We start from the raw sequence: 24,317 nt of genomic DNA, 5'->3' as shown, positions 1-24,317 counted from the left end.
GCCTGATGGCCAGCCCAGAGCAGAGACAAATCCTATCGTATTAATTTGCCACTGTATGGTAAAGGTACCACCTATCGGCAGGGTACCTTGACATCGGCACACTCCGTATCATGACTGTTTACGTATAGAACGAAAAGGTACACGTGGGATTAAGTGCCATTAGATATGAAAACAATAAAAACGAAGAGACGAAAATCAAACTCATAAACAAACTAACAAACCAAACTAAACACGTTTCAATTACACATCCGCTAGGTAACGACGCACGACTGTGAAATTCACGTGTATTACCTAAGGAGGGAGGGGGTGTGTAGAGCCCACTAATTTCAAAATCGACCACTAATGTCTTAACACGTCGACGACAAATGTCATAACAACCACTAATGTCATAACACGTCGACGACAAATGTCATAACAACCACTAATGTCATAACACGTCGACGGCAAATGTCATAATGACCACTAATGTCGTAACACGTCGACGACAAATGTCAAAATGGGACTAACCACTAATGTCATAACACGTCGTCGACAAATGTCAAAATTTCCGTTTTTACTGCAAATGTCATAACACGTCGACGACAAATGTCAAAATGGGATTAACCACTAATGTCATAACACGTCGACGACAAATGTCAAAATGGGATTAACCACTAATGTCATAACACGTCGACGACAAATGTCAAAATTTCCAAATTAACTGCAAATGTCATAACGCGTCACAGGGGCGTATCCAGGAAATCCGTAAAGGGGAGTCGCCTATACAAAATCAAGGGCTGGCGAGATCCTCCCCCCCCCCCCAATTTTCTTACTTTTATTCCTGTTGCGTTAACAAAATATGAAGAGGGGAACCAGAGTGGGATGCACCCCCTCTCAATCCGCAATTGCGTCAACACGCAAATGTCAAAATTGTATTAACCACAAATGTCAAAATTTCCAAACGTACTGCAAATGTCATAGGAGTTTCGTAAAGGGGAGGCGCCTTTACTGTTTACAAAATTAGAACTGCTAAACCCCACCCCCGATTTTGTTTCCATTTTTTTGCTATTGTTTTAAGTAAAGAAAAAAAGAGAGAAAGAGCACCAGAGGGGGATGCACCCCCTTCTCGATCCGCGATTGCGTCACCCACAAATGTAAAAACTCATTGCTTGCATTATAGGGGCGGATACAGGTATGCCGTAAAAGGGAGGCGCCTTTATAAAATTAAAGCTGCCGCAACCCTACCCCATTTTTTCTTTTTATTTCGGTTATTTTAACAACAAAAAAAAAAAATACATAGGGGGCACTAGAGGGGGGGTGCACCCCCCCCCCCCGATCTGAGATTGCGTCAACCAGAAGTTAATGTCAAAACCCATCGTTTGCATTACAGGGGCGCATCCAGGAATTCAGTAAAGGGGAGGCGCCCTTACAAAATAATTATTAGGGCTGCCGCACCCCTCCCCACTTTTTGTTTTCATTTTTATTGTTTTGATTAAAAAAGGTTAGGGGGCACCAAATTGCGATGAGCCCTCTTCTCGATCCGCGGTTGCGTCAAGTACAAATGTTAAAACTCATTGCCTGCTTTACAGGGGCGGATCGACGAATTCCGCAGAGGGGAACTACTAATTTAAAGGGTATTTACTAAATTAAAGGCTGGCGAGACCCCCCCCCCCCATTTCCTTATTCTTATTTCTGTTGCGTTAACAAAATATAGAGAGGGGGCACCAGAGGGGGATGCGCCCCCTCTCGATCCGCGATTGCGTCAACCGCAAATGTCAAAATTGGATTAACCACAAATGTCATAAGGCGTCGACCACAAATGTCAAAATTTCCAAACGTACTGCAAATGTTATAACGCGTCACAGGGGCGGATCCTGGAGTTTTGTAAAAGGGAGGCGCCTTTACAAAATTAAAACTGCCGCACCCCCACCCCCATTTTTAATTTTTTTCTATTGTTTTAAGTGAAGAAAAAAAAAAGAGACGGAGCACCAGAGGGGGATGCGCCCCCTTCTCGATCCGCGATTGCGTCACCCACAAATGTCAAAAATCATTGCTTACATTATAGGGGCGGATCCAGGAATTCCGTAAAGGGGAGGCGCCTTTTAAAAATTAAAGCTGCCGAAACCCTACCTCATGTTTTCTTTTTATTTCTGCTGTTTTATCAAAAAATAGATAGGGGGCACTAGAGGGGGATGCGCCCCCCCCCCCCCCGATCTGAGATTGCGTCAATCAGAAGTTAATGTCAAAACCCATCGTTTGCATTACAGGGGCGCATCCAGGAATTCAGTAAAGGGGAGGCGCCTTTACAAAATAATTATTAGGGCTGCCGCACCCCTCCCCATTTTTTTTTAATTTCTATTGAGGGGGTACAAAAAGGGGATGCGCCCCCTTCTCGATCCGCGATTACCTCAACCACAAGTTAAAGTCAAAACCCATCGTTTGCATTAAAGGGGCGGATCCAGGAATTCCGTAAAATGGAGACACCTTTACAAAATTTTATTAAAGGCTTACACCCCCCTATTTTTCTTTATATTTCCGTTGTTTAAAAAAAAAGAATTGAAAGGAGGCACCAGAGAGGGATGTACCCCCTCTCGATCCGCAATTGCGTCACCCACAAATGTCAAAACTCATTGCTTGCAATATAGGGGCGGGTCCAGGAACTCCGTAAAGGGAAGACGCCTTTATAAAATCAAAGGCTTGCGAAACCGCCTCGCCCTTCTTTCATTTAATTTCTTTTGTGTTTGTGTTAACAAAAATTGAGACGGGGAGAGGGAACCGCGCCCCCCTCTCGATCCTCGACTGCGTCAACTACATGTTAATGGCAAAACCCATTGTTTGCATTGCAGGGGGCGGAACCAGGAATTCCGTAAAGGGGAGGACCCTTTACAAAACTAAAGACTGCCGCATCCCCTTTTCTTTTCTTTATTTTTTTTTTCGTTTAATCAAAATAAAGAAAGACGTCTCCCCTTTACGCTTTACAGAATTCCTGGACCCCCTGTAATGCAAGTAATGAGTTTTGACATTTGTGGTTGACGCAATTGCCGATCGAGAGGGTCGCAACCCCCTCTGGTGCCCCCTTTCTATTATTTTGTTGTTGTTAAAACAACAGAAATGAAAATAAGGGGGTGCGGCAGGTTTTAACTTTGTAAAGGCGCCTCCCCTTTACGGAATTCCTGGATCCGCCCCTGTAATGCAAGCAATGAGTTTTGACATTTTGTGGTTGACGCAATCGCGGATCGAGAAAGGCGCATCCCGCTCTAATGCCCCCCCCCCCTCCTTTTTTTTCTTTAAAACAGCATAGATAATAACAAAAAGATGGGGGATGCGTCAGGCTTTCATTATGTAAAGGTGCCCCCCTCCCCTTTACGTAATTCCTGGATCCGCCCCTGAGATACAAGCAATGAGTTTTGACATTTTGTGGTTGACGCAATCGCGAATGGAGATGGGCGCATCCCCCTCTGATGCCCCTCCCCTCTTTTTTTTTCAAAGCAACATAAATAATAACAAAAAGATGGGGGATGCGTCAGGCTTTAATTATGTAAAGGTGCGCCCCCTCCCCTTATCGTGATTCCTGGATCCGCCCCTGTAATACAAGCAATGAGTTTTGACTTTTGTGGTTGACGCAATCGCGGATCGAGAAGGGGCGCATCCCCCGTGGTGCCCCCCCCCCCTCTCTCTCTTGGTTAAAACAATAAAACTAAAAAGGAAAAAATGGGGGGTGCGGCAGCTTTAATATTGTAAAGGCGCCTCCCCTTTAGGGAATTCCTGGATCCCCCCCCCCTGTAATGCAAGCAATGAGTTTTGACATTTTTGTGGTTAATGCAATCATGGATGGAGAGGGCACGCATCCCTCTATGGTGCCTCCCCCCTTCCAGTCTATTTTTTTTAATCAGAAATAAAAACAAAAAATGGGGAGGGGGTGTGGAAGCCTTTGACTTTGTAAAGGAGCCTCCCATTTAAGGAATTCCTGGATCCGTCTCTGTAATGCAAACAATGGGTTTTTACATTAACGTGTAGTTGACGCAGTGGCGGATCGGGGGGGGGGGGGGGGCGGCGGCCACTCCCCACCTCTGTTTTGTTAAAACAAAAGAATGATAAAGGAAAAAAGAAAGGGGAGGGGTTTCGCTGGCCTTTGAGTTTATAAAGGCGCCTCCCCTTTACGGAATTCCTGGATCCGCCCCTGTGACGCGTTATAACATTTTTGTGGTCGATGTGTTATGACATTACATTTTGTGATTAATCCAATTTTGACATTCGCTGTTGACGCAATCGCGGATCGAGAGGGGGCGCATCCCTCTCTGGTGCCTCCTTTCAATTTATTTTTAAACAACAGAAATATAAAAAAAAAAATAGGGATGCAGCAGTTCTAATTTTGTAAAGGCGCCTCCCCTTTACAAAACTCCTGGATTCGTCCCTGTGACGCGTTATGACATTTGCAGTACGTTTGAAAATTTTGACATTAAACTTGTGGTCGACGTCTTATGACATTTGTGGTTAATACAATTTTTGACATTTGCGGTTGACGCAATCACGGATCGGGAGGGGGCGTATCCCCCTCTGGTGCCCCCTCTCTATATTTTGTTAATGCAACAGAAATAAAAATTAGAAAATGGGGGGGGGGTCTCGTCAGCCTTTGATTTTGTAAAGGCGACTCCCCTTTACGGAATTCCTGGATACGCCCCTCTAAGGCAAGCAATGAGTTTTGGCATTTGTGGTTGACGCAATCGCGGATCAATAAGGGGGCACATCCCCCTTTGGTGCCCTCTCTTTTTTAATCAAAACAATAAAAATAAAAACAAATAAATAGGGTGGGGTGCGGCAGCCTCAATAACTATTTTGTAAAGGCACCTCCCCTTTACTGAATTCCTGGATCCGCCCCTGGAATGCAAACAATGGGTTTTGACATTAACATGTGGTTGACGCAATCTCACATGGGGGGGGGGGGGAGGGGCACCCCCTCTAGTGCCCCTATCTATTTTTTGTTAAAACAGCAGAAATAAAAAGGAAAAAAAAGGGGGGGGTAGGGTTGCCGCATCCTTAGTTTTGTAAAGGCGCCTCCCCTTTACGAAAATCCTAGATCCGCCCCTGTGACACGTTATTACATTTGCAGTACGTTTGGAAATTTTGACATTTGTGGTCGACGTCTTATGACATTTGTGGTTCAAGGTCAAGTTCACCTTCATAAACATAAGGATTGAGAGAATGCAGCAATATTAGTAGAACACATCAGTGAAAGTTTGAGGAAAATTGGACAATCGATGCAAAAGTTATGAATTTTTCAAATTTTTGTGTTGGAACCGCTGTATGAGGAGACTACTATAGCTTATGAGTCATATGCGTACAACAGTATAAAGAAAATGTAAAGAAAATTTAACATATTTTCACTTTTTTTCGCATGATAAAAGAGCACTTGACTTGCCTGTTTCTAAGGGCAGGGGGAATAATATTACCCGTAACATATGTCGGTAATGCCCCAGTCACATAATGCTCTGCGTCCGGCGTTACGTCCAAAAAAGTCATTTTTTCTGCGGACTCCCGCGGATCCTTTGCCGTCACTAGAAAATTTATTCAAAACATACCGGGAAAAATGCGGGCGATACGGATAAATACGACCAGATGCGAATACTTGCGTCCTCTTGCGGATATTCTTACGAATTGGCACCTAATAGTTCTGAACACTTGCGGAGAGTTGCGGATATTTTCCGATAGTTACGGATAATTACAGATTGTTATAAAATATTATGGACAGTATTGTTTTCTGTGACAATCCCTGCTAAGTCAGTGTATTCTATTATGACAGCAAGGTTATCACATATTGGACTGTCTTACATTGTACACTGGCATGACTGGGGAAAACTGAAATTGAATTACGTACAAGATGTGAAAAAAATTGTAATCCTTTAATTTGCATTACAGTGATAAAAGATATATGAAATTTTGAACTTGAGGTTTAAATTTTATTTGTGCAACTCAAATATGAATAATTTTTATAAATGTAAAGAATACATAACATGATTATATCACAAATATAATACAATAGAGATCGATAAATTAAACATTAGCGTAAGAAAATTATTACTCACAGTGATGGAATAGACAAACTGTGGTTACGTTGTCGTTGTGCAGCGATATTCATGATTTATTGCGTTATGTTAAGGAGATTTTTATAATAAAAAATGCTTATGAAATTTCCAGAGAAAAAAAAAGACAGCAAGACTTTCAAACACCGCTCCCACACCCAAGTACAATATATATACAAAAAAAAAATGTAATGCACATTCCATGGAGCGTAAAGTGGGTAAGACTATAGAGAAATACTAAATTCGTTCTCAGTTTTCAAGTTGATTTATTTCACTTCCAACAAACAAAATAATTAGAAATACAATGAAACACTCGAATACACAGATGTCAGAAAATCAGTACCACAATGCGATGAACAGAATAACATTGTAAAAGAGATACAGGTAAATTATCAACAGAGATACAAATAACTGTTACGTCACTGTTGTGAATGCATAAACAATATTGCTGGAAATGGAGGGGACTGCTAAAAAGCAGGGCTTGTAGAATGCAGTCCCCTCATACAGAAAAAACAAATTTGATTGCAAACAACAACAACAACAATTTCCCTAAACGGTAGTAAAAAAAAAAAAGACAAACAGAGTAATACACGCATACATGCACACATACCAACGCACATTAACAAACACAAAGCGGCTCTCTTATAAGGAAAGATTGATGAGAGGATAGAAAGATAGTAAGGAAGGTAGAAAGTCCGAGGTGGAAAGGGGGGGGGGGGGAGAGGAGAGGGAAATGGTGGGTCATAACCAGGGCACTGGCGGCACAGAAGCACAGGCTCGCTGATAAACAAAGAGTAGTGAGGTTACCGACGCTACAACGGTTTTGAAAATCAAAAGTAAAAAAAAAGAAAAGAAGAATGATTTATTTTGCTGCTTACCAAGTTTTTAAATAATTCTTTAACTTTAAAGACAATGTATTAAAACTTGAAGCTTCTTTTATATTATTGTCAAGAGAATTCCAGAATTTTGGTCCAGAAAAGGAGAATAAAGATTTTGCAAAAACCGTCCTAGTCAAAAGCAAATGATATTCATGGGATTGACGGGTTGGACATGCATTAACAGTTTCATTCTTCAAGAACATGGAATCAAACACAAGGGGGAGAGAATTGTTAGTAAGTTTATACATGAATTGTCCTAATTGCAAACGATAAAGGTCAAAAATTTTCTAAATATTATTTTCGTGAAATAAATTATTAGTATGACTTCTCCATGATTCGTGACAAATGATACGAAGAGCTTTTTTTTTTCTGTAATAATAATATTCTGTCTGTTTAAGTAGAAAAATTGTTTCCCCATGGGAGTATACCATAGTTTAAGTAAGGTGGTATTAAAGTAGAATATAACATAATAAGTACATTTTTGGGAAGATAAAATTTAACTTTGCTTATAATACCTATATTCCTTGAAATAACACGACATACAGAATCAATATGCAAACCCCAGGTAAGTTTATTATCTAGAATCAAACCTAGAAATTTGATGGAAGAGACTTCTTCTATGACCGTGTCTTCCAGGAAAACATTTCTCGGCAAATTTTCCGGCGAATTACTGAACAGCATGCATTTTTTTTTTTTGCAGTTTTTTGCTAATTTATTGACAGTTTTTTCGCTCTTATCCAATGGAGTAACTTCGTTAATTCACCGTTTAAAGTATCAATAATCGATCAGAATCAGAATCAGATAAAACACATTATTATCATCCGCAAATAATAAGAAAGAGAGGATGTTTTAAGAATTTGACATATTATTGACATAGAGAATTTCGACATATCATTGACATAGAGAATTTTATATAGTTATCGCTGTCACACACCTTTCCCGGCCAGAAAAGTGAATGAAATGCTGTCACCCCATCCCCTACCCAAAATATTGCCTTTTCGAAAACAATATACATTCAAAGAGTGCAAGAAAAAAAGTTTAGCATCAAGGGTCAACCGATGTCATGAGTATATGGATGCCACCAAAAATGACCATTTTGAGGGAGAAATGTCATAATTTGACCATGCGGTTCTGCCTCTCCACTGCTCCGACTCTGTCGTAGCATTCCTTCAGGTAAATGCGCTGCAGCTTGGCAACACGAGTTGTGTGGCCTCCCACGAGTCTCTGTGTTCCCATGCGAGTGGAAAACGGAAAACGTCGAAGGACGTAATCATCCGCAGCATCCGTAACTGTCCGCAAATATCCGTAAGCGGACGAAAGTGTTGAGATACGTTAACTTGCGGTTACTTTCGGATACTTACGGTGGACGTAAACGAACGCAAACGGACGGGAGGTAAGATTACTTGGTCTGCGTCCAGGCTACGGATAGTTACGTTCAGTTACGGATAATTACGTTTGGTTACGGTTACTTGCGTAAGTCTACATCCGTAGAATCCCTCTGCGAAATTTTGAACATTTCAAAATTTCGCAGGCTTGGCGCCGTCATTGTGCGTTTCTTTACGGATTAGTTACGGACAGATACGTCTACATACGTCCCTGAGGATGCCTGCGTCCACGCTGCGTCCCCCTGCGTTCACTCATTCGAATCTATCCGCGTCGGACGTAACCCATCGCAAAGCACTGTGTGACTGGGGCATAACGAGTCAAGGGAATGTGTACTTTTTGCAAAATATTAATTTTTGTGAAAATCTCTTTATATTTTTCTTATATTGTTGTACGCATGTGACATCTAAGTTATTCATACACTGCAGTAGTCTTCTCATCCAGCGGTTACTGCACGAGGTGCAGCAGCCCTTATAATTATTTTGTAAAGGCGCCTCCCCTTTACGGAATTCCTGGATCCGCCCCTGGAATGCAAACGATGGGTTTGGGCATTAACTTCTGGTTGACGCAATCTGAGATCGAGGGGGGGGCGCACCCCTCTAGTGCCCCCTATCTATTTTTTTTTTTTTTTTTGGTTAAAACAGCAGAAATTCAAAGAAAAAATGGGGTACGGTTCCAGCGGCTTTGATTTTATAAAGGCGCTTCCCTTTACGGAATACCTGTATACGCCCCTATATTGCAAGCAATGAGTTTTGACATTTGTGGTTGACGCAATCGCGGATCGAGAAGGGTGCTCCGTCTATTTTTTTCTTTACTTAAAACAATAGAAAGATTGAAAACATGGGGGTGGGGTGCGGCAGTTTTAATTTTGTAAAGGCACCTCCCCTTTACGAAACTCCTGGATCCGCCCCTGTGACACGTTATGACATTTGCAGTACGTTTGGAAATTTTGACATTTGTGGCCGACGTCTTATAACATTTGTGGTTAATACAATTTTGACATTTGCGTGTTGACGCAATCGCAGATTGAGAGGGGGCCCGGGGCGCATCCTCCTCTAGTGCCCCCTCTCTATATTTTGTTAACGCAATAGGAATAAAAACAAGAAAATGGGGGGGGGGGGGTCTCGCCAGCCTTTGATTTAGTAAAGGCAACTCCCGTTTGCGGAATTCCTGGATCCGCCCCCCCCCCCTAGTTTTGATATTTGTGGTTGACGCAAACGTGGATCGAGAAGGGGGCACATCCCATTTGGTTCCCCCCCCTTTTTTTTTTAATCAAAACAATAAAAATAAACACGAAAATGGGGGGGGGGAGGTGCAGCAGCCCTTATAATTATTTTGTAAAGGCGCCTCCCCTTTACGGAATTCCTGGATCCGCCCCTGATATGCAAACGATGGGTTTGGGCATTAACTTCTGGTTGACGCAATCTGAGATCGAGGGGGGGGGTGCACCCCTCTAGTGCCCCCTCTCTATTTTTTTTTTTTTTTTTGTTAAAACAGCAGAAATTCAAAGAAAAAATGGGGTACGGTTGCGGCGGCTTTGATTTTATAAAGGCGCTTCCCCTTTACGGAATACCTGTATACGCCCCTATAATGCAAGCAATGAGTTTTGACATTTGTGGTTGACGCAATCGCGGATCGAGAAGGGTGCTCCGTCTATTTTTTTCTTTGCTTAAAACAATAGAAAGAATGAAAACATGGGGGTGGGTGCGGCAGTTTTAATTTTGTAAAGGCACCTCCCCTTTACGAAACTCCTGGATCCGCCCCTGTGACACGTTATGACATTTGCAGTACGTTTGGAAATTTTGACATTTGTGGCCGACGTCTCATGACATTTGTGGTTAATCCAATTTTGACATTTGCGTGTTGACGCAATCGCGGATTGAGAGGGGGCGCATCCTCCTCTGGTGCCCCCTCGCTATATTTTGTTAACGCAATAGGAATAAAAACAAGAAAATGGGGGGGGGGTCTCGCCAGCCTTTGATTTAGTAAAGGCAACTCCCGTTTGCGGAATTCCTGGATCCGCCCCCCCCCCTAGTTTTGATATTTGTGGTTGACGCAATCGTGGATCGAGAAGGGGGCACATCCCATTTGGTTCTCCCCCCCCTCTTTTTTTAATCAAAACAATAAAAATAAAAACGAAAATTGGGGGGAGGTGCAGCAGCCCTTATAATTATTTTGTAAAGGCGCCTCCCCTTTACGGAATTCCTGGATCCGCCCCTGGAATGCAAACGATGGGTTTGGGCATTAACTTCTGGTTGACGCAATCGCGGATTGAGAAGGGGGCGCATCCCCCTCTGGTGCTCCGTCTCTTGTTTTCTTTACTTAAAACAATAGAAAGAAGGAAAAAATGGGGGTGGGATGCGGCAGTTTTAATTTTGTAAAGGCACCTCCCCTTTACGAAACTCCTGGATTCGCCCCTGTGATGCGTTATGACATTTGCAGTACGTTTGGAAATTTTGACATTTGTGGTGGACGTCTTATGACAATTTGTGGTTAATACAATTTTGACATTTGCGTGTTGACGCAATTGCGGATTGAGAGGGGGCGCATCCCCTTCTGGTGCCCCCTCCCTATATTTTGTTAACGCAACAGGAATAAAAACAAGAAAATTGGGGGGGGGGGTTCTCGCCAGCCTTTGATTTAGTAAAGGCGACTCCGCTTTACGGAATTCCTGGATGCGCCCGTGTGACGCGTTATGACATCTGCAGTAAATTTGAAAATTTTGACATTTGTCGTCGACGTGTTATGACATATTTAGTGGTTAATCCCATTTTGACATTTGTTGTCGACGTGTTATGACATTTGCAGTAAAAACGGAAATTTTGACATTTGTCGTCGACGTGTTATGATATTAGTGGTCATTATGACATTTGTCGTTGACGTATTATGACATTAGTGGTTGTTATGACATTTGTCGTCGACGTGTTATGACATTAGTGGTTGTTATGACATTTGTCGTCGACGTGTTATGACATTAGTGGTTGTTTTGACATTAGTGGTCGATTTTGACATTAGTGGGCTCTGCAGGGTGCCGATCGTGAGGTACCCTTTTTAGCCGTGCGAAGAAAATGCATCACATGAACTAAAATTGTGTTATTTTACAGCGGAGATTCAGAATCAATAGGACGGTCACGAGATTCGAAACTGCAGTATTTACGGCATATTTGAGGAAAACCTTAGACGAATTTGTTTTATACTTTTGGAATAAACGAGCTGCAGATCCTTAGGGTGAAAATAGGTGGTACCCTCAATCATACTATGAATGATGGCTTGGTCCACTATACGCCGGTCAGTCAATTTTCAGCTAAAACGCCGTAAAACGAGCACTTCAGCCTTACTGAATCAGCTCTAGTGGAAGATCTAGGACTAATCTATTCCTAGTTGATGTTTGGCTTACCGATTTTATGAATCGATCATTTAAAAAATAATTTTCTTGCACAAGTCTCTTAGCTGCCTTCCTAACACACAGCACCATTCAATATTCAGCCGCTGTGTGCCACACTGCCACTGCGCCTATAGCCTGAGGCCTACGCTACACACAGCGACGCTGCTATCAGTTGCGCGCCGTGATATGGTAACGCTTATGCACAGCTGATGGCACCAACACTCCGTTCACAGCCAGGTTCATATCAGCACCTGAATTGAAGTGTGCTGTAGTTTGTTTTTTTCTTGTTCCCAGTTTAACATCAAACAATTTCATGAAACTGGTATTGTGGTCCCTTTCGAAGACCATAATTTCCTAAACGTACTGTAGAAATCGAAACATATCACACTAAAACTGCTTTAATTTTTGCCAAGAAAAAAAATAGTAATCCTCCCAGTAATATCTTTTATGTGCGATTCGCATGGAAAGTGTTACACATTTGGCTCGGTCAATGCGGGGCAGCGGTGCTGTTTCCTACTAATGACGTCTCTGCATATCATTATCATAAATTAGATCGAGAGCCGTTTTCCGATTTTGGCGAGGAAACGCTCTCCGAAACTGCTATTATTTTTTCATAATTACGTATAAAAAGTGGAAGACAAATGTTTTATACTAGATCTAGAGAGTTCATCTTTCAAAAAATTGAAACAGTTTGAAATCTCACATGAACGTGCAACCCCTTAATATAGGTTTTCCCGGCCAATTTCGCACTTTTGTCAGTCCAATTCCTAATTGCTGCATTCAATTTAGCACAATTTAGCCTAGATGGCATGTTCGGTATTCCAATTTTATGATCTTTTCATTCAATTTCATTTTGGAGCATTCAAATTACCTTTAACATCATTCGAATTAGCACTTTTTCAGTTCAAATTCGTAATACAAGCAACATTTCGCAAATCGTTCATTCAATTTAGCATGATATAGTCACATGATCACGTATATGCTGCGCTCGTTCATTCGAATTCATTCTTGGGCATCCAATTTCGCATTTACTGCAGTCAATTTAGCAGACACGTTTATGCTGCTCTTATTCCTTTATTCATTTTCATTCACCATAGTTATTGTTTGCAAGAATCACAATATTTTCGTATTCATTCTTTATTCTGATATCATCTTTGCAACGGTACTTTCAAAATTTGTGTAAGTGTTCATAATGTTCGATAGCATTATTTCATTCACAGATACATTAATCTTAAATTTGTCTTGACATTAATAGGGAGAAGGAGGTTTCAGTTTACATCGTTATTCCTTTCATCTGCATGTTTCATTATTTTCATTTGGTGGGTGCTATATTGCGTTAATCATCATCAGGAATAATGTTCTTGGATCAGCTCCTAGCCATCAATTTGTCAAGGTTATTACCCTCAAATGCTTTTACGATTCCCTGTCTTCTTGAAAGATACGCCTGAATCTAACTTGTGCTGCCATGACTGGACATAAGACAGTTAACTGAATCTATGGTACTGGTGCATGTATAGTTCTGATATCATGTATGAAAGAAGAGGGATGTTACAAAACAACAAACTTGAGTTATTTAGGATCAAAGATACCTTTACTATATACTTAACAGTGTGTGGATGAAACAAAAAAAAATCAAATTTAAATACAACGTATAAATCACGGTTCTCACCTTTTCAAAATAGAAACAACATAACGCCAATTTGAATGAACATGTTTGGAATTTGACTGCCCATACGCGAAATTGAATGACTGAAATACCATTTTCCGCCAGTGCTGGCGAATTTGAATGACTGAAGAGCACGTGCCAATTTGAATGCCCGTTTTACGAATTCGAAAGACACATGTGCGAATTTAATTGATCGAAATGCTAAATTGAACGAACAGGTTGCAATTTTGAATGACAGAATGTGCAGTGACGAGGATTTTCGCTATTAAAATTGAATGAACCTTTTATCAAATGGACTGACAAAAGTGCGAAATCGGCCGGGAAAACCTGTAGTTCAAAAACTATAAATCAGATAACACTGTTATTGATATGAGTAAAAGCTGAGTAGTGTACAATTTAGTTGGAGATGATTTGCATATGAAAGATCAGTTTCATTTTAAAATCCATGATTAATTAGAGTTAGGCTCCACATTTTAGTCAAATTTTAACTCTCTGTGCAAAACTCGAACTTTACACAGGAACCAATGATATGTATGTAAGTGTGTGCTTACAATGACCCTGAACAATGGACATGAATACATACATGTACCACCTTTTCAGAGCTCTGCTGACTAGACTTCTGGTCTCTTGCTCAAAGGCACATGAATGAATTATTAATAATTCATGACGGGTCGCCCTGGGCACTGCTAGTCTGAATTCACGGTATAAAGGATGAAATGCATGCACATGAAAGAAAGTAAGCACATCTTTCTATGTGGTGACACACACTACATTTCAGGATGAAAAAAGACTAGCTGTGATAGTGGAGTTCATAAAGCATGCAAACCCTGGCCATTGCCTAGAACCATTGTCTGGGTGTTACCCATACACTCCCACACACACCAATGACACCTGTGCACAGATAAAGTTTTGTACGGAGGGTTGAAAGTAGAGCAAAATCTGAACCCTAACTTAAAAATTAATCTGGAATTTAATGAAACTGATTTATACTTTCATTTCTATATTACCTGCAACAAAATTGTACACTATTCAGCTATTGGTCATATCAATGTCAGTATTATCTCATACATAGTTTTAGAACTATTAAGGATAAAAAGTGGGAAATCTTGTTTGTAAGACCTAGAGTGTATATATGAGTGTATATATACATATTCAGATTCAGATTCATTCATTGTCACTTTAGGAAATTCTTTTTGTTGGCATATGGACGTACTCATATGAATATCTACATATATGAATACATATATTCATGTACATATTCACATGTAAATAAAAAACAATTTTCAATTTATACACAATTATACAAGCATAATTTATACTCACAATTCAGTAAACATATACATGATTACAAATGCATAATTTATTTTAATGTATTATATTTACCGATCAACAACAAAACAACAAAAAATAGAAAACTTGCTAAACCCCTGGGCCGTCGCATCTTAGTAGTGTGTAGGTGAGAATAAAGAAGAGGCGGTAGACGTAGCTTTTGATCCTTACAATTTGATTTTACTTCTCGAGCTTCCGGGCCATGCCCTTTATCAAGACTGAGGACAAATCGGACAAATACATAACATGGATATTATACACAAAAAAAAAGCTCTAGAAGTAAAATCAAATTGTGAGGATAAAAAGCTACGTCTACCGCCTCTTCTTTATTCTCACCTATATATTTATATATATATATATATATATATATATAATGTGAGAAATAGTTCCCTGGGTCCCGAACGTACGCGGTGCCGCATTGTTGGATGTATATAGTTGAAAGAAATTGGACTGAGGCGGGACGTTGCTCTCGATCTTAGTCTCCCAATGACGGGCCGAAAGCTTGACAAATAAAAGGGAGACTAAGATCGAGAGCAACGTCCCGCCTCAGTCCAATTTCTTTCAACTATATATATATATATATATATATATATATATACATATATATATATATATGCATGAACAGATAGGTACAGATATATAGTGATATGATGCTGATATTTTACAAACGCTTTTGTCATCTAGAAAAGGATAATATAATTGTGACAATGAAGACTATAGATGTTGCACGATGCCAGCTGGGTAGTAAGAGCTTTCCACTTTAACTCTTCCTCAGCTTTATTGTCTGTCCATACAAACATGGCATAGAAGTCTTGAGCATAACAAACCATATGGAGTAATGAACATAATGAATTGAGTGTGATTTCAGCATGAACTAGAGGTTTCAGGACATATTTGGCAGTATATTTGTCAACTACAAGTCATAACACAATAACGGATACATAGTTATTGTAAAACAATGGGCATTCTAAGACATGTTCATATACAATACATTGTATATCATACTATATATATGGACATATCATATAAGGGAAAATGACAAACAGAAATAGACAAGCATATTATAGCAATACTTTATAGTGTGGTCACCTGCTTGGGTACTGCTGTGGCTGTCTGTAGTGGGATGAGGAGGAATCGTGTGATATACTGGGAAAGTTGATCTGAGTGCGATGGTGCTTGTCTGGCAGGGTTTGGGTCTCATGGTGGCTGAAAGAGGGGATTGTTTGTTTATGTAAATGCTAGGTTGCTAGGTACACATTTATACATCTGAGTCGAGAGGGTGGTTGGTAAAGACGTCTTGTTAAAGGACGTATGCATTTGAACTCGGGACCTCCGAGTAAGAGTTAAGATTTTTATCCAGTTTGAGACAGTGCCCCGCATTTAAGTGTAATTTTACATATAAGGGCAAATCCATATTCACGTTTCAGTAGCTTGGGCATTTCTGTTTTCCTAAAACATTGAACTCATGCAAAGTATTTGAAGGCTTTTTACAAACAAAACAAAAAATAAACTGATGTAAAAAATAGTCTATCACTTCATTGCAACTTGAACTTCCGGCAGAACCCTACTGGCGGGAACCATCACCCGAAGTCATCATGTATTACCGGTCGATGCTCGCGCTCTATCTGTCACCGGCCACCGACCCGAGCTATGAAGCTTTTAAAATTGCAGTCTTCGACAATCTGAGACAGCCCCCGTTTGAATTTAACTTTGGTAATTTCACCGCTCCACACAAGGTGAGTTGTGTAATGACAGTTAACATTACATGAGCGCAAAAGCAAAGTGACTGAGAGGCCAGACCGATAAGGTACGGTTCCTCACTGTCGCTCGTTTCTTTGTGAAAAAAATTGCGAAATTTATATGTCAATACATTCACAAATCATTGTAAAGATCAAATTGTCTATCTTTTTTGATATTATATGGGATTTTTGGGGGGTGAAATTTCGATGAATTCACAGATAATTCACAAATGAAAGGAAGATATTATTCAGAGGGGTGAAGGTTCAGGTGTGAGTTTCTTCAATTTGTCTCACTCTTCAAATTAAATTTGTTAAGATCGCAACTGCTGATCTGTAAATAACAAACATGTAGGAAAAAAGGGAACCAGTGGGACTCGAATCTGTCATCTACAAATTGAAGAAACTCACACCGAAATCTTCACCCCTCTGAATAATATCTTTCTTTCATTTAATATGCCTGTCCACCTTGGACTACTTAACATAACAGTGTCGGAATTTCGGAGCTTGGGTATTTGTTCGATGTTCATCGTGTCACTGCCGGCAACCAGGGACAGCGTGGTGGTAGGGACAGCGTGGTGGTATATAGTGTCGCTGCCCGGGAAGCAGTAGATGACAAGTTCGAGTCCCACTAGTTCCTTTTTTCCGACATTTTTGTTAATTTGCAGATCAGCAGTTGCGATCTTAACAAATTTGATTTGTAGAGGGAGACAAATTGAAGAAACTCACACCTGAATTCACAATTATTTGAGAATCATTTGTGAATTTCGACTCAAATTTCGTTGATATGATTGTTTTTGCGATGTCCCTTCAGAGTTTCTTAGATATTACTGCCCACTGACAAACGCAAAACGGGTCCAGTGCAGCTGCAGCCAGGTTCCAGTCCAGCCTCCGGCAGCTCGCACATGCAAAACCGAACATGTACGATCATAGAGATCAATCAGGACTGTTTGCTGCGTGTGCAGCGTATTGCCCCTTTACTTGCAAATACTTAGAATGGGTATCAGAAAACAGGAAATGTTTCCCCTGTGATTACAACGACGGAGAGGCTTTAACCTCTTGAGAGATGAAAGGCTGACTGTGACGAACTTAAAGATATGATTGATTATTTCATTTTTTGCCAGTAAGATACCCAAATGGCTTTTAAAATGGCCACCAAAATGACTCCCGAGATATGAAGTTATACTTTTTTGGCTTGTGTAAATTGTGTAACCTGCTGGTGTAAATGCTTGTATTCTTTTGAATTATGTGGTATATTCTGATTACGTCATTAGAAATGATTCCAATTATGACCACTGTGTATTGATATATTGTGTAATTTTTAAAGCATACTGCATAATCATAATATTTGACAGTACTGGAATATTAACTACCACCTGATATTGTTGTTTCTAACGACGTGTTACCTGTATTTTCTCCAACCACTCATATACATTCGCGAAAAAAGAACGAAAGTAAAATAAAAGAAAAGTAAAGTAAAAGAACGAGGGGAAAAAAGCATGACTGGCGTCGTAAACAATGTCTACATGACCACCAATATTATTTGCTAACAAACCTATGTGAGCGTTCATGGATTAAGGCTCAGTAACGTTCTCTTCATCACTATCGCATTATGATTAAAATGGGCAAGTCCTGCCTACTGATGGTGAGTGTTCAGCATTTCTGCATGCAGAGAAAACAGCAGATGATAATCATGCAATTATTCATCTGCATTTTGTCATCTTGCAAGGTTTATTGCTGATACACCATTTGTCAGCAGGATAGAGTTGGGTTTAGATTTGCTCTTTTAAAAGAGACGACCTAGTAGCACAAAGATGACCAACACTTTGATGGCACCAAAGAGGCATACAAAAATAGCTGCAAAGTTCTGACTGACTTACAGGAGCATAGTGAGCAAATAGTGCAGATTGTTGTGCACAAGGAGGAATTTCTGAACAAATTCTGATATTGTGGTCGGGGCTAAAATCTGCAACAAAACTCTAAATGCACATTATTGTTCAATGATTATGTTCATTATGAATAAGATAAATATCATGTATTGAAAGCTCTTGCTTATGCATGTTATATAGAGGGACAAGGACCAAACATACGGAAGTTGGGACAAAACAGCATGAACCAAAGTGACCGTTTGCAAATTCAGTGAAATCCGCTTGTTTAAAAATGTCCGCATGAGAGTATTTTGTACAAAGTGCTAATACAAGCAGGAATATCTTTCAATTCTTTAGTTCTACGGAGCGCGAAAAACTTTAATCGAATTTCCACAACCATGGAATGTTGACTGATCTGTTGCCTAGTCCTCAATGACTAGTTTTTTAAAGACAAAGATACCTTTTTTGCACGTGTCAGACAAGCAAAGTAGCCAATGCAGCGAAACATCACATCCTTGGAGCCATCTTGCTTCTATGTTTTCATCTTTTCAGCAGTCTTTTTATAATTCTTAGCACAATAAAATCATTATTGATTTCTTTGTGTTCATCTCTCTCAAAGAGCTTGTAAATATCAAACTTTTCAATAGGCGTGAGAACATCCTACCGGACATGCATTACTGGGTACAGATTACGAATTACGATTGCGAATACCATTTTGGCTGATTTGACAAATTCCCTCAGCTGAAATGCATACAAAATACAAACTGAATTTGGTGTTTAAAAATTAGTCTCAGCACTCGGTATTTACATTCAGAATTTTCAGCCGTCAACGCTACAGACGTCATCAGCGGAATGACCCGTCTTCATTTTGATCACGGGACGATTCATAAGCGTGTAATAGAGTTTCGGAAGCTTATAGCGCCACGTGGTTGCTATAAAGTGACGGTTGTTCAGAAGCTTAAAGCGCCACGGGGTTGCTATAAAGTGACGGTTTATAGTTAACAGCTGAAATTTCCGGAGGTAAATAATGTGTAGTTAATAAAAAGATGAGCACCATATTCGGATGAAGTACCCATACAGATGAACTTCTAGTCTGAAATTACAGATCGCCCTTGGATTAATCTCCCGAATCTCTTTAAAGCACTATTTGCTCAGAACTTGTGAGGATATGTAGAGGAATTTCAGATTTTGGTGGTCATTTTAAATGTCTCAAAAAACCCTCAAGGTTGCAAGATTCAAATGCAGAACCCTTAAAATTGATTAAAGTCATCTTTTTTTTTTAAATTCATTTTCACAATTTATAAGGTAATACACAAACAGGGATCTCAGATTTTGATGGCCCTTTTTGCGGCCATCTTGAATATCTCAAAACCCTCAAGGGTGCAAGAGCTGCATCACCAGAGTCCGGATTGAGCACTCTCGAAATAAGGTGAATCCATATTTGTTCCCCATTTTTCAACATTTGTAACGAAATGAAGGGGAATTTACTTTTTTTGGCTGTCCTTTTTGCAGCCATATTAAATATTTTACAACCCTCAATGATATAAGAGTTGTATCACCCACATTCGGTTTAGCACCCTCGAAATAGGGTAGACTAACAAAAAAAAGGGTAGGCCTAAAATCCTAAGTTGTCACTTAGCCTATGATCGCCTACCTGATGAATTCCCACAGAAGCTTTGTGAGTATGCTACAGTGATTTTTGAAACTTTTCTCAATTCAAAATTTTATTAATTCTATCAGTAAATATATATATATATATATATATATATATATATATATATATATATATATATATATATATATTTCTTTTTGCTTCATCTCCCCGCTCCTCAGACTCCTATTGAGGCAGCCTATCTGTATGACGCCGTGTATAACGTTTACGCACCTGCCTTGAATGAAGCTCTTGCTGATGGCATAGATGTCCGTAATGGAACGGAGATAATGAAGAGGATCCTCTGCAGGAAACGCAACAGTGAGTGTCCTTTTTATGTTAGGCTATTAAAGAAATGCCTATAAAAAATTGTGATTGTTTGCTATCGTTTGTTGCACGTCGTTATAACGATCACTTGTGAGAGTAAATCGACCTGCTAGATTTTTGTTTTTGCAGACCTTGAGTAGAAAGATTGAGAAGAAGACAGGGATAATGTCATTTGGTGGAAACTGCGTTTATTTTTGTAGGTGAAATGCACAGTTACTGCGCATTAAAACCTTTGCATGATTAAAGCAATAGTATGTCCTTACATTGTTAAAAATGTTTTCCCTAGTCGTATGACGAAAATACTGATCAGAATAATCGTTTATCATCCCATTTACATCAACACGTCTGATGACACTTATATTCTCATATTGCAACAATCATGTTGCAATAGAAACTAATTCGATGCCGTAACTGTTGTGATACGATGGTTTTGTTGTTGTTCTTGTTTTTAGGGGGACGTGCCTTTTTCTTATGCGATGTATCTTCATTCTTTCTCTGAAAAATGTTGATATTCATTGAAGTGAATCACATCAATATACGAAAAAATTATTTCGCTACTAGAATGATTCAAGCTTCTTGCAACGCAAAAACAATTCAGATCACTTCAAGTGATTGTGTCATATGATGGTCGAAACTTCCCCGAATTCAATTTTCATTAAGATTCATGAATAGTTGATAAAAGCGTTCATCTCCGCTGCACATGGAAACTTACTAGAGCTCTCACTATGTGATATTTCACAGCCATTGTTCATGACTATTCTATGGACAGTAGGCACACAATCACATACACACATCGGATCTTGTGAACAGTTCTACGTAAGTGGCATCTTCGGACTAGGTGACATCTTATTCACAAAAGACGTTACGAAAATCGCTACGTCTATGGCGCGCTATTTGCCCAATAATTCCGATAAACTCAGTTTATCGCCGATAAACCTAGTTTTTCGACCGATAAACTTAGTTTATCAGTCGATAAACTCAGTTTTTCGAGAGAAACTCTACTTATCGACTGAAAAACTAAGTTTATCGCGATAAACCTAGTTTTTCACTCGATAAACAGAGTTTATCGATAAACTGAGTTTTTCGCTCGATAAACAGAGTTTCTCGATAAACCTAGTTTATCGCTTGATAAACTAAGTTTTTCACTTGATAAACAGAGTTTATCGATAAACTGAGTCTTTCGCTCGATAAACAGAGTTTTTCGATAAACTAAGTTTATCGAAAAACTAAGTTTAACGATAAACTCTGGGACGTGGAGTTTGGCACGCAGTGCCACGCACTAGCCGCAGACTTGCGACTACAGTACCCAGTAGTCACGACGGCATCCCACGTAAAACGTTAACGCAAACCAACACAAAGTGCACTTTGTCTGTCAAGTCGTACTTAGACTAAGATTGACTAGCGCTAAGTCTGACTTACTAAGTGCGACCTTTGTGAAACAGGCCCCAGGTCCTATACACGACCACGAGCAGTGGCAACGCTCAAAGCCGTACGCTTCTACTCTGGCAACACTATTCAAAGCTCAAAGCGCCTTCTACTGACAAATCTTGAATAACTGTGATTATCGATAAACTTAGTTTTTCGGCGATAAACTGAGTTTATCGCCGAAAAACTATGTTTATCGGTCGACTGAAAAACATAGTTTATCGCGATAAACTGAGTTTATCGCCGAAAAACTTAGTTTATCAGTCGATAAACAGAGTTTATCGAAAAACTTAGTTTATCGCTCGATAAACAGAGTTTCTCTCGGAAAAACTTAGTTTATCGACTGATAAACTAAGTTTTTCGGCGATAAACTAAGTTTATCGGAATTATTGGGCAAATAGCGCGCCATACTCGTCTCTGAGACGTCTCTTCATTCAAGTAGACCTCTCCGTGACGTCGCCACATCTCAACTTGTAGGTCGCCATGGCTCTCGGTAAGGTCGCGGAGACGTCTAAACTTCGGGGGGGGGGGGATAGTCTCCGCTACCTTGCCGCAATAAGGGAGACTAGAAAATGTCTCCGAAGGGGAAAAAAAATCAACCGTGTTCGATTCTTTCGTTTCTCCCTTGGGACCAAACTAGTCTAGTAACAACTAGCAAGAAATCGGACACGCAAGAAAGCAATACAATGCAAAAGCCCATAAAGAGCAAGACATACCGGCAACCCACGCACGCAGGTACCGAGCAGCTCTCCACCCGTCCTACACACAAGTCTCACCCTTCTCAATTATATACGGGCACAGACAGACCTCATTCGCTGAGAAAGACACGGAAAACGCACCACTCTCAACATACACTGAGAACAGGCTAGAGGAAAAGCCCGGGAGAAAAAACAAAAACAAACTAGAAATGTCGCTATGCGACTGGTATGCCGCCTAATAGGTCTACAGTACATACTGGACAATGTGTGATTACATTTTCACAAAATTGGCAAAATATTAAAATGACACATTTGTCACAAATGTGTTGAATCTTCACCTTCCTTGACCTAGGTTTAATTGGATGAATGAGAGAGCATGTATTTGGGGATTTTAGGACTTTTACTTGACTTTGACCCCTTCATAAGTTTATGCATTGAGTAATTTTCAAGGTAAGGAGAAAAAGTGCAATTTCTGTATTGAATAGTAAATTGTTACCATTTTCATCTGGCCTTTGGCCCTTGACCTTAGACCCTAAAATTCATAAGAGAATCACTGTCAGGCAGAACATGCATAAATATTTATTAAGTTTCAAGATAACTTGAGCCACTTCCGAGATATGGAGGAAGAAGTAAAGTTCAGCACTTTCACTTGATCTTTGACCTCATGACCTTTGACCTTTTTTGGCCCAAAAAACAAACAAACACCTCCCAGATAATCTCTATTGGGTTAAACGTGCATGCACCAAGTTTAAAAAGATAAAAAATAATCCTGCAGGCATTGCATAAATATGAGGGATATAGTAAAAATTTGAATTGTTACCCTCGACCTTTAACCCTGACCTTTGACCCATCAACCCAAAATTCCCTAGTTAATGACTGCCAGTACACTAAGTTTCAAGAAAATATTTTTAGCCATTGCATAGATATGGGGGAAATAGTGAAATTTTGAGCATTTGACCTTGACCTTTTGACCTTTGATTTTGAGCATGTGCACCCAAAAGTTGATAGGCACAACTTCACTCCCTAATACACGTACATGCCAAGTTTCATGAGGATACCTCAAAAAGGTTTTTTAGTTACACTGTCCACAAAATTCATTACGGACGGACGGACGGACTGACGAAAGGACGGACAACCCGAAAACATAATGCCTCCGGCACCACTTCGTGGCGGAGGCATAAAAACGGGCGGATCAATGGGTTCAAACTGAACGGAGAGCCGCTCATACCCACACGACACAAAGCACCTAAATCGCCCCACTCCACAACATTTCCACATCCCGCAACCAGCCCTATGAGCCCGACCGCTCCGTCCCCATGCAAAAAAAAACAAACAAACAAACAAAAAACACCACACACAACACCACGATGAAACCTTCCTCCACCTTAGCAATGCATAATGCATAAATGCATAAAGCAATTCATATTTTAGTACTTTCTCAGTTGTAAGTTAATGATAGCATACTGTCAACATTTTACGTGAGTTTCACTATCTTTGAAAAAGAAAAAGACCGAGTCAACAAGAGATTGTTAAACGAATACCGTATGTTATATGAAATTTAGTTCATATAGACATACGGCGGCAAGAGAGCCGATGGGCGTTGGCCAGCAAAATGGCGGCGTCGGATGCGCTGATGCCGAGAAACGTTAAGGTGTCGAACCTGAACCACTTGTTTATTCAGAGCTCCGTTATTCCATAGAACCCGAGATTATACAGTCCGCCAGGAATCTGCATAGCTGTCAGCCTGTCTAATAAGTTCACAGAGATCTCGTCAGCCATGTTATTTACTATTTCGGGAAGTTTTCTCTGTTCAATTTCGATAACTTTAACAAAGTTCCTGAAGACCGAGGCTACTGATTCTAAAAGCTTACTATTAATTCGGGTTACATCGAGCTTTAGGGCGTCCAATTTC

At 40.1% G+C, this 24,317-nt stretch overlaps 1 protein-coding gene across 1 annotated transcript in view; it reads left to right on the top strand.

The window, feature by feature from the left end:
• Positions 1-24,317, top strand: part of LOC140231716 (speract receptor-like) — a 464,534-nt gene that overhangs the window by 231,163 nt on the left and 209,054 nt on the right. Inside the window, exons 4-5 of the mRNA XM_072311869.1 lie at positions 16,261-16,436; positions 20,138-20,276. Coding sequence (XP_072167970.1) covers positions 16,261-16,436; positions 20,138-20,276 — 315 coding nt within the window. The remainder of the gene's footprint in view (positions 1-16,260; positions 16,437-20,137; positions 20,277-24,317) is intronic.

Source organism: Diadema setosum, chromosome 8 (assembly GCF_964275005.1).
Source record: "Diadema setosum chromosome 8, eeDiaSeto1, whole genome shotgun sequence".
NCBI classification, from domain to species: domain Eukaryota; kingdom Metazoa; phylum Echinodermata; class Echinoidea; order Diadematoida; family Diadematidae; genus Diadema; species Diadema setosum.
This window is presented reverse-complemented; position numbering and strand designations above follow the sequence as displayed.